Here is an 11180-nt window from a genome sequence, read left to right on the forward strand (position 1 = left end):
TTTCATTGCTCTGCAAATGAGACCTGAACTTGACGATGAGTTACGCGAATGAGCATAACTAGATATACTGAGCACCGGCCATGGCACCTCAGTGGGTATGGCGTTCTGCTTCTGAGCACGCAGGACGCGGTTCGATCCCTACCGCGGCTGCCGCTTCTGATATGAGGCAGAACCCACAAATGCTTCTGCAATTTCAGATTTTTCAGATTTTATTGGTGCTGTAGTGTTATACAATTTTCGATGGGTGTCATATACAGAAGAGGTCCCATAGTCGGAGACTGCGGGGATCCCCCATGAGTACAAACTCAATAGAAAGAATAAGTTTGCAACGATAAAACGTATTATGGAGTTATTTGTTCTAGCGTGCAATATAATTTTAAAAGGGCAAATGCTAAAAGAAAGAACACTATACGTCTTACAATAATACAATAAAGTTCAATAAAAGACTCAAACAAAGCATAAGTATACAGTCCAAAACAAAGATAAACAAGAAGCCGATAAAAGCAACTATAATAACCAAAAGCTCAGCGCTGTAAGAAGAAGCAGCGGCGGGCATGGTATTGAATAGCCAACAAAAACAACAAATCAAGAAATTTTAATGGATGTGTAAGATATACAAAGAACAATAATATTAAAGAAAATAGAAGACAATATTTCTGATATCACTAAAACATTCCACGATCAAAAACAGCTACGTTGATTCTGTCCATAATTAGTCATTTCTTTATTTGTTTTCAGACAATTAAGTAAACTGCAATGATTTTAAGTGTGGCGGAATTTTGTTCCACAATAAAAAAAAGATGAAAAAATGACTCGCTTTACCGTAGTTAGTACGTATTTTCGGGAGAATTAAGTTATTGCATGAAGTAAACCTAGTGTTGTTAGTATTGACCAGATGTGCTGCCGGAAGTAACGCAATCGGAGCTTAATTCTTGAGAGATCTGACAAAAACGCACACCGACATTGTAACTAACTTATCGACTGTGAAAATTTAATCGCCAATAAGGAGTTTCTTGTAAGTAGTCTGCAATGGGCTAAATGTAAGCAACCTTATAGCCCGATTTTGCAATGTTTGTAATGATATAAAGTAGGAGCTGTAGGTATTTCCCCAACTTGTTAGACGGTAATTAAGTTAATGAACGAGTAATAGAAACACATAGGTTTAGAGTGATTAAAGGGAGAGTTTTTCAACCCCAGGGGGTTGAAATTAATTCAAAAACTCTTTTTTTTTTCTGCTTCACCGAGAGCTCGATTTAGGGAGACATGGTAGACCTAGTGCAGTTAATTAAAACAACACTATGTTCTTGCGCGTTTCATGCTAGTCGCTATTTGATCATCACATAGAAAAAACATTCAAGACATTCGAAAAGGGTAGCAGGCAAAATGCCATGAGCGTACTAGCTGCAACAAATTTCCTCTGTGATGTGCAGTTCGTCATCGACTCCACGAAGGAAGTGGGCTCCCAAGAACTCATGGATTACATCAAGTCGGAATGAATACCGATTTTTTACTCCGGGACCGCCAGCGTTGTTCTGTCAGATGGCTGCTGGCTTGAAAGAACTAAAACCGTCTTTCCTTCGGCTAAGGTACGACATCTTGGTTGTTTTATGCGTGTCACCGGTGCAGACATAAGTACCTTTCGCTAACCTTTCCTTTACGAAATGCAGAAAATTGTAAAGCTGACTTAGGTGGTAATCGATGATTACCGAAAAATCTGCGTAAATGCGTAGCGTTCTTTTCTCCATTACCTTCTCCGTTTTCGCGCACCTTCATGATGATCGTAGCCTTTATTTACCAACGTGTTAACGACCAAAAATGTTTGCAGACCAAGGGACTTGACAAAAAGCTGAATATTTTCGCAGCCTCAAAACGCAGCCTGGTATTCCCATTTCCAGCCTCTAATGGTATATGTGAACAACATTGTGATGTACGGTTTTACTGGCTACTTTTAAAGGCTGCTCGGATATGTAGCGTTTTTTTTTTTTTGAGATCCTGTGGTCTGTGAACTTTTTGGTCGATAGTACTCATTTTCGATCCGGATAACAATGTCATAAAATCGTACATTAACTTTACGCTACTATCACCAACCTCTGACAGCATGTTATTCGTCATCATCGCACATCAGCTATCACTATTCGCAGGTGTATATTGTCGGGTTGTAGTGACGGCGAAGAACCAGGCAGTAGAAAAACCGTGAGTCACGAATTTCACGTTTCATAGAGCGAACTTTCGCCCAGAAAAAGAAGTTACACTCAAAGCAAAACGATTCCGGCGAGCACAGTCATCGGTCATTGAAATCAGATCTGAGGGAAAACCACTTTTCGCTTCAAGCCTGCAATCTGATTAGACAAAGTTCTTTCCCTATAGGAATGGTGACAACGTTCAGCAAAGCTCCGATGTTTGCAGGTGCGTCTTGAGCCGAGTGATAACATTGAAGCAGTGATTAGGCGGGTGAAAAGCGGTCGGCGGGAAAAGATAAAAATGTGCTCGTGTCAGAACTTTCTCTTTTTTTTTTCAAGAGCCCGGTACGATTATATGACATAATATCCGCTTGAGATTAACCAGTGCCCCACCACCTTTTCAAATGTTTGTTGAAACCGTTACAAGCGCCTCTAAAATGGTAACTGTGGTGTCAAGATATATCTGTGTGCCAGCCGTATCAATGGATGAACGCAACGTCCTCTTTGAGCCTGTGCGCGACATTCTTCTTTGACATCTCTATCAGGGGCATGTGCTACTTCCAAGTCGACGTGACATGTGCCGGTCAAGACCTGCACTCTGGCGTGTACGGAGGAACAATGTGAGTGCTATAGACGGCGATAAAAGTAGTCTGATTCATCTAAATGTACGTGTAAGATGCATTGTCAAAGCCTTCAGCTTACTTGAGAGAATGTGCAGCCTAGAAATAGTTGACAGGCGACGAGATAAGTGCGTTTACGGCCTAAACAGGCCGGCTAACGAAGACAGAACCAAGCCAGGAAGAGGATGCTTTCCTGTCTTGGTTTCCTTTCTTCCACAACGCTTCTGCGCTCCTCTTTTGCATGAAGACGGGCGTCTGCACAACTTTAGTAGGTTAGACTTCGTAACGTTCGATAGTATTTGGGTTTCAATGTGCTGAAGTTGTTTTTTTTTTCGTTGAACCAGAAGCCGCATAACAAGCGGTGATTAACCATGACACGAAGTAACTTCAAATTCTCATTGTCGAATTCCTGGAAATTTTTAATCTTCCTGGACGTGGCGGCTTCACTTCGCAAAAACACGCGTGTCTGTGGAGACTTTGGCATACAGATAGAAAAAAAAATCATCTAGGGCCCTCAAATAAGGTATTCTCATCCACTGGAAACTCTGCCAGTTAATATTAAAAGCGAAGTATTATCTGTATCACCCGCCGTGGAAGCCCCGTGACAATGGTGTTGCGCTGCTCAGCTCGAGGTTACGGGTTCGATGCCGGTCGCGGGTTTGGTCCCGATCGCGGCGGCCGCATTTCGATGGGGACGAAAGGCAAAAACCCTCCTGCACTTCTATTTGGGTGCACCTCGTAGAATTCAAGGCTACGACGTGCCTCATAACCAGATCGCGGCTTTGCACGTAAAACCCTAAAATTTAATTTATTTGTGGAGCTAGCAAGACCACTTTTGATGCTGCGGTGGCTGAAGTGGAAAACGGAGAAGGGAACGAGGCGACGGGATCTAATAGATAGGAAGTGTGAAAAGGAGGCTGTGAGAGGTGTGAGGTGTAGGTGAGGAGGACGCGTGTATAGGACGCAGCGCCAATCGATTAATTGGGGCAGTGATGGCGTGAACTCCGCCGCGGTGGATGCACAGCCGAGCTCGGTCGCGGCAGAAGAGAAGCGCTTCAGTGGTGCGTGTTTACACTTGCGCTCTGAGTTGGCACTTAGTGCAAGACTGCACAGGCGGCCCCAACTGGAGTGGCCCTATATATATGAACGAGGAGAGACGCAGCACGTTAAGCTGCTTTAGTCAAATATGAAATTAAATTCTAATGTATTACGTGCCAGAACGCCGATTTGACATGAGGCACGCCGTAGTGAGGGACTTCTAATATTCTTCCAATTTAACTTGCACCCCTCCAAACACGATCACCGCGGCTGGGATCGAACGTCGAAACGGATCGAAATGTGCGTAGCTCGATGGTGGCGAGAGGCGGTCAAAGATAGTCGAAAAACAAGAAGCTTAATGAGACAGTCAACTTTGTATGGTTTCTGCGTGCGTTCGAATTTCGTTCTTTTGTCCGTGTGATTGTGTGCACCAGAAAGACTGAAGGTGCTGCTGTTATCACGGCCTGCTTCTGTCTTTCTGCAGGGAGAGAAATGTCTGAATTTGAAACATATCGCCAAAATTATCGGCGCTAGCGCTCAACTAAAGTGTAATGCCTCGCACTGCCATTCCCGTAACACTCTTTCCATCTCGTTCTTACTCTCACCCTTGCCTGTCTTTAGCTTGGAAGGCATGTTTGACGTGGTCAGTCTGCTCAACTCTCTCACTGACGACGACGGCTGCGTCTCAGTGCCGGGCTTCTGCGACGAACTGGCCAACATCACGGAAGATGAGAACCGGATTTTAGAAAACGCCCGATTCGACCTGGTATGACAATGTACTGATGCTCGGGTTAGTTCGTACATATTTGAAATCCACGCAACGGCACGACAGGGTCGAGGACATGAAGACACGCAGAATGTACGCTGCATGCGCCAACTTGTGGTTCAAACGCGGTGTCACTTGACATGCACATTTTGTGTGTTTTCGTGTTCTCGACTTTTTCGCACCGTTGCATCTATTATGCTCTAGCTAGCGTGGCGACGGCATGTTTTGCTGTTGTTAAGGTTTCTCGTAAAGTAATGCGTATCACTGGGACTAGTCGCTCAGCAGGTGATCAAGTAAGATAGTTTCAAAGCATCTCTAGTAATTGAAATTACATTATTTTTCTAGGGTTATCATCCAAGATAAAAGTAAGTTTAGACACTGTGATTAAAATCAGGAGCACTCAGTTCAAATTGGGCCTTTCTATCTCCACTATAACCGCCAAGTATTGACTAATAACGTCTAATATTAGAGCAACAAAAGAGTTACAATTACCAAGAAAGATTTCAAAGTAATAATGAGCCTGATGATTATTTTGTACACGTAGCACCTAGCTTTCTAAATTTACATCTGCTCTAACGCAACGATAAGCAGGCAATACTAATTTGAACCGAAATTACTAACACTGCTCTCTCTATGAGGAAATTGATTGCAGTCGTGCTAATCTTTTGATTGTATTTCGACCACAATCAATGTTCTTTTTTTTCTTGTAGTTATTTTTATTACGAACAAATATTGAGCTACCAGAACTCAATCTTTATTTATTTATTCAAATAAAAAAGTATATGCATGGTATCACGTTGTTCTAACATTTACAAACATTATTCGCCATTATGCAAGCTACAATAATGGCAGCGCATTTTACAGCAAATTTAACATTATTCATCGATAACAATGCGGCCGTCAGAAAGTACGATCCGTACAGCCATCATTATTTATTACATTCTCCCATGCTCCTTAAGATCCGGTCAAGTAACAAAAAAAATAAATTATGCTTTTTATAACGTCATGAGTGTTTCTGCGTGACAATCAAATTGTACACTCGCGAACATTGCTTTCCAGGAGACCTTTCGCGAGAATTTGGGTGTGCCTCAGCTGACAGAAAAAGACAAGGTGGAGGCATTAAAGCGCATCTGGCAGTGCCCATCCCTTAGCATTCATGGTAAGCTAAATCAATCGATTCTGATTGCAACAATGGTCAAGAAAAACTGGGGAGAGAAAGAGAGCTGGGAGGGGGGGGGGGGGGGGGGGGCGTGCGTGCGTGGGAGCGCGTGCGCACGCGCGAGCGCTAATAACAGCCGCGCACAAAGCACCACGCACCCAACAATTTTCCTTCATTAAAACAGCCCATTCGTATTACTTATCTCGAGACAACAAAGCACGCTGACCATTGGTCAGTGCGATAGATAGGGCTCATTGGGGCTGACGTGCTGCTCGTCTTAAAGGGCATCCGAAGCAGTCTGTAAGTACAGTATTCACATTCTGGCTTAGTCGGCTCTTAACCGACCGTTGGCTGCATTTGTACAGTCAGCACAGTTATACTGAGCTTTGCCAGAGGTGGTCAGTGGTCAGCAGGAGGCCGGCTGTGTTCAATTTTTCCATATCATGCGAATCGCTGTTTGCAACAAAAGCGGTGATATAAACAGCAAGGGAGAAGCGCACAGGACGAGCGTTAATTATGTGCTTGTCCTGTGTCGCCTCGATGCCACAAGTTGAGTCAGTAATAACCAATTCGCCCAGCTATCCACGTTGCCAAGGAAAAGGAATACGAAAGCGCATCTACCAACCTCAAGCAAATCTACCTGCACAATTCGAGTGATTAGCCATAGCCACATGACCAGCCACACTATAGCTATGATCCTCGATCAAGAACAGATCAGCTTCAGTACATCGATACAACTACCTTTCTTATTTTTGAAAGCGAGAATGTCTTTCTGTGCACCATGTAAACTGTATTTCAGCAAGAAGAATAATAGGTATGTCTCCTCATTCATAAATTTGTTCGCTCATTCAAAATAAGCAAGTAGAAAGTCAGTGCTTGATGTGCTTCTTTTTACTACGTCCTCCTTAAACACGCTGCCTGATGGGCACCATAAGCACCACTTAGCCCGAATGCCCACCTTAAAGGGCTTTTAAACCACCTCTGATAATTAAAATAACATCACGTGCTCTCCTCGGACGACTTTTCCGGTGCCTCCTTCACATTTCATAATGCCAACAAGGTCCTGCGTATGTCGTAACCAAAATTCAAAAAATAAATTCAGTGGTTTTACGTGCCAAAACCAGGATATGATTATGAGGCACGCCGTAGTGGGGGACTCCTGATTAATGTTGACCATCTGGGGTTCTTTAACATGCACGCAATGCACGGTACACGGGTGTTGTCGCATTTCACAGCCATCGAAAGGCGGCTGCCACGGCCGGAATTCGATGCGCGTCCTCAGGCTTAGCAGCGCAGCTGCAAAGCCACTACGCCACTATGACGGGCTGGGACCAAAGTAAAAGCTGTCGACCAGACCATATACGAGAGACATGAATTCGATCCGTCTGCAAGCAAGCTTCATGCAGCCGCACGCCTACTCCTCCTCGTCGCCTCGCTTGCGTGTCATGCGCAGTCAACTTATTTCACCTCCTGTAGCATTGTCTTCCGAGCACTGTCTTAACTGTTCTAGTGCCTTACTGCCTCGTTGCACCGCGCGTGTGACGGCAACAGGCTACAGCCGAAATGCACGGATCAATCGCCTTCGAGCTCACAGTGTCTTGAAGAGCCTTTATGTAGAATTCATCCCATTATCAATCCCATTCTTCATAGCGATTTGTACATACGTTTACTTTCAGCTATGTCACCTTTGACGCAGATTTAATTGGAAGCCCGTCTCGAGCCACTGTTCTAATCAAATTACCTTGCTTTCACTTTCTCCCCGTCTCTAAGGCATACAGGGAGCTTACTCCGGTCCCGGTGGGAAAGCGGTGATTCCAGGTCACGTGATCGGCAAGTTCTCCGTTCGCACAGTGCCATATCAGAGGAGCGAAAAAGTGAGCGAGTGCATCACCAGGCACCTGGAGAGCGAGTTCGCCAAGCGCAAAAGTCCTAACAGACTGAAGTAAGTGCGCCGCGACTTGTGTCGCATCTACGCTTCAAGAGGGGGAGAACACAATAAGGGTCAATATCGACCCAATAGGCTCGATAGCGGCGTTTACATGATTGCGACAAGTGGCGCATCGCATCACATTTCTAGCGCATCGACTTTACGAAAACGACGATTACCGTCGGCGCTAGGAATCGCATTAATGCGCCAGAAGAGGTTAGTGCGAGATGAATAAGTCGTCTCTCGCGGGACATGTAAATGCTGGGATATCGCACTGAGGGAGAGAGAGAAGATTGAGACGGCCGCCGTCGTCGTGTGCTCCACTCACCGGCCAGACGCACTCGCCGGAAACGGGCTCCGGCTTGTTTAGAACGAAGGAGGATGCTCCACACGTAAACGCTGTCGCATACAATCACAGTGGTGCGCTAAGAAAGGTGATAAGCTATATACTGTCGCATTCATATATATATATATATATATATATATATATATATATATATATATATATATATACTGTCGCTGCCCAATATACTGGTAGCAGTAGTCTTTAGAAGAATGATGACAGTCGGCTATAGCAAGAACCATGTAGACTTTTTACTACGGCAAATTTACTGGCTTAGATCTCGTTGCTGGGTAAAAACGATGAGAAAGATTATCTGTTATCTGTTGAGAATATGCTCGGTCTAACGGCGCAAGAAAAACGAAACGAAAGCAGAAAAAGAACGAGCGGACAAACGCTTGTTCGGTCGTCTTCTTTATTCCGATCGTGCGTTCGCACAAACTCGCCCCAGAACTTTCTGTGCTGTTAAAAATACTTAATCGAGCGTTGATGGCGTCTCTGGCACGTATCTAAATTTTAAGCCTTATCGTCCCAAAATGGCACAGAGGATTCTGAGGGTTAGTAAAACATTTTATTGTTAGAGTTGTTTCGTATAACTGAGAAGGAAAGCAGAAGCGCGAAAGAAACTTTTTAACACGAAAGTGTTTTATGCCGGGGTCCACCAAGACTTCACTGACGTATTTCCGTCACGGAAATACGTCATAGAACATAATACAAAGAAATAAACCAGAAGAAAAAGTTCCACAAACATGCAAAATTTGGAAATCGAACCCACGACCTCTCGGTCCGCGACGATAGATCCGCCGAGCGTTTAACCCATTGCGCCACAAACGCATTTGCAGAGAGCTACACAGACGCGCCTTATATATCTAACACTCCTCCGTGTACCCGCGCTCTTGCTCGGGGCGGTGCCGCCGCCTACGAGCAGAAAAGAGAAGTACTGCATTATGACACTAACGCGCACCGACAGTGAACGCTTCGGTGGTCTCAGCACTACGACGCCTCGATGCCAGCATTCGAAGGGACGCTGGCATCAAGAAGCACTACCAACGCCAGGTGGCGTTCACCGTACTCAGCACAGCGGAGCGTGGCCTCCGCAATTAGCTCTGAAAATGTTTCTGAAGTTGATCGCGGAGGCTGCAAATACGACGCGCTGTACGCGCTGATTTGACTCGGTGACGATTCAGTTACGTGCTTTGTCTTGCGCGTTGTATCAGTGTGTCAGTTACGTGCTTCGTCTTTCGCGTTGTGCTAGCGTGTGCAGCGTAGTGCAGCTTCCATATGCACGACGGTTGCTCATGGTCATCGACGTTGGTAGTCGTGATGGAGGAGACGTGCCACCAGGCGTCAGCGTGGGTGCATCAACGCCTAAGGGCGCTTTAGCCACAAAACACCAATAGACATTATATATCAATGTGCAATAAACATTACACTACTTCTGTGAAGACACGTTTCACTTTCGTGTTCTATACCGATTCCTATATAAGAGGGATCAACCACATTTTTTTTCTCTCTCTCTCTAACACCGTCTGCTGGCTAAATATGAAGTGTGCCTCTCTCTTTCTTTCAGAGTCACCATGACAACCAGTTGCGAACCGTGGACGACTTACCCAAGAACCGCCAATTTCCGAGCCGCGCAAGCTGCCGTCAAGCAAGGTATTTGTTACCACGAGTGCGACGAAGTATGTAGTATCCTGCAGGGTGGTATACAGCAGGGTGAGGGGGCTAGATGGATACCGTTGATGATTAATATAACGTGCGCGGGAAAGAAAATACGGGCACAAGACAAAAGGCGTCAGGAGGAGCGCTCGTCCTGTCCTCTATTTTGCGCGTATTTCTGCGCTATCTCTAATCATATGCTATGCATCATTGCAGTCTCACGACATAGGCGTTACAAATGCGACCAACAGACATTTCTCTTGCAGATAAGAAATGTCCAGCAAGGGTTTTTGAACAGCAACCCTTGCAGCAGACTTCGCTTCTGTGATCAAACGTGCTGTACCATCGTTAGCATGACCATGTAAGGCATTGAAGAGTCGGCGCTCTTGTTAAATTGCCAATTTCCAACACGTTTATATATACATATCGAATCCGGCAGCTTTGATGCCCTCGGGAAGCATGTGCGGTTTTATTTACCCGTTGCCTTTCACCCGAAAACGCCTACGGTAGACAGGATGTTCTAAATCCACTGCCATGGTCGTGAGTGGTGGCGCTGGCTAACACTACCAGGGTTGGTTCTAGTTGAGAAATTAATACCCCAGAAAGTGGATGGGAAAACGGTGTCGTGGTAACTCAATTGGTAAGAGCATCACACGCGTAATGCGAAGACGTGGGTTTGTATCTCGCCTGCGGCCAGTTGTTTTTTTTTTTTTCATGCGCTTTCATTCCATTCATTTATCAGTTCTTTATTTCAATTAACAACTACAAATAATTTCCCCTATGCTGTTCTTCGTGCCATTGTTTGTTGGCTTCTCATGATTTGACTAACAACAATCAGGCCCCTCGGTTTCCTTTCCTATATATATATATATATATATATATATATATATATATATATATATATATATATATATATATTATAGAGTGAGCGAGTCGAAGTGAAGTAGCCGTTAACTCCTGTCACAGTAGTAAAGCATCGGAGATACTGATGAAGCATCATAAGAGCGTTAGTGGTCCTAGGCAAGCCAAATAATCATGGGTGTGTGCTTCCGAGTGCGGCTGCATCAAGAGCATGGTGCGCTTGTGTTACCACCTGTCCTTTGCAGTGTACGGCACGGCACCAGGCCTGATGCGCAGTGGTGCCAGCGTAGCCGTTGCATCTACGCTGTGCGACAGAGCGAGCCTCAACGTGATCCAGATGCCCATCAGTGCGGCCGGCGGCTACTGCGTCAACGAGAACATTCCCATCGAAGACTTGGTTCGAGGGGTGAGCTGAGGGATGGCCTCCTTTAATCTGCTTTCTGAATGCAGTTAAATGAACGTTAAATGTTCTGATAAAAGAATTATGGCAACCAAAAAAAACGAGTACAAAGAACTTGTTGTTGGTCTAGTTGGTACGGGTTCATCTTAGAAGAGAAAAAAAAACGTTTATTAATCATTAAGAAAATGCTAGCCCCGTGGTGCTTCGGTGAGTGGCCTAGATTACGTTGA

General features: G+C 44.9%; 1 protein-coding gene across 1 annotated transcript; it reads left to right on the top strand.

Moving 5' to 3' along the window:
- Positions 1–2729: 2729 nt before the first annotated feature.
- On the top strand, positions 2730–10965 carry LOC119448131 (beta-Ala-His dipeptidase-like). The gene is made up of 6 exons (XM_037711596.2): positions 2730–2800; positions 4460–4604; positions 5664–5763; positions 7534–7705; positions 9601–9686; positions 10796–10965. Exons 1-6 carry the CDS (start codon positions 2730–2732, stop codon positions 10963–10965), a joined length of 744 nt encoding a protein of 247 aa, XP_037567524.2.
- The last annotated feature ends 215 nt before the right edge of the window (positions 10966–11180 follow it).

The sequence above is a fragment of the Dermacentor silvarum genome, chromosome 4 (assembly GCF_013339745.2).
Source record: "Dermacentor silvarum isolate Dsil-2018 chromosome 4, BIME_Dsil_1.4, whole genome shotgun sequence".
Classification (NCBI taxonomy): domain Eukaryota; kingdom Metazoa; phylum Arthropoda; class Arachnida; order Ixodida; family Ixodidae; genus Dermacentor; species Dermacentor silvarum.

Excerpts from the sequence above, each read along its gene's own strand:
- LOC119448131 (XM_037711596.2), top strand. The coding sequence starts at position 2,730 with ATGTGCTACTTCCAAGTCGACGTGACATGTGCCGGTCAAGACCTGCAC. Across the intron at positions 5,764-7,533 it reads CCCATCCCTTAGCATTCATG|GCATACAGGGAGCTTACTCC; the intron begins GTAAGCTAAATC and ends CCCGTCTCTAAG. Across the intron at positions 7,706-9,600 it reads AAAAGTCCTAACAGACTGAA|AGTCACCATGACAACCAGTT; the intron begins GTAAGTGCGCCG and ends TCTTTCTTTCAG.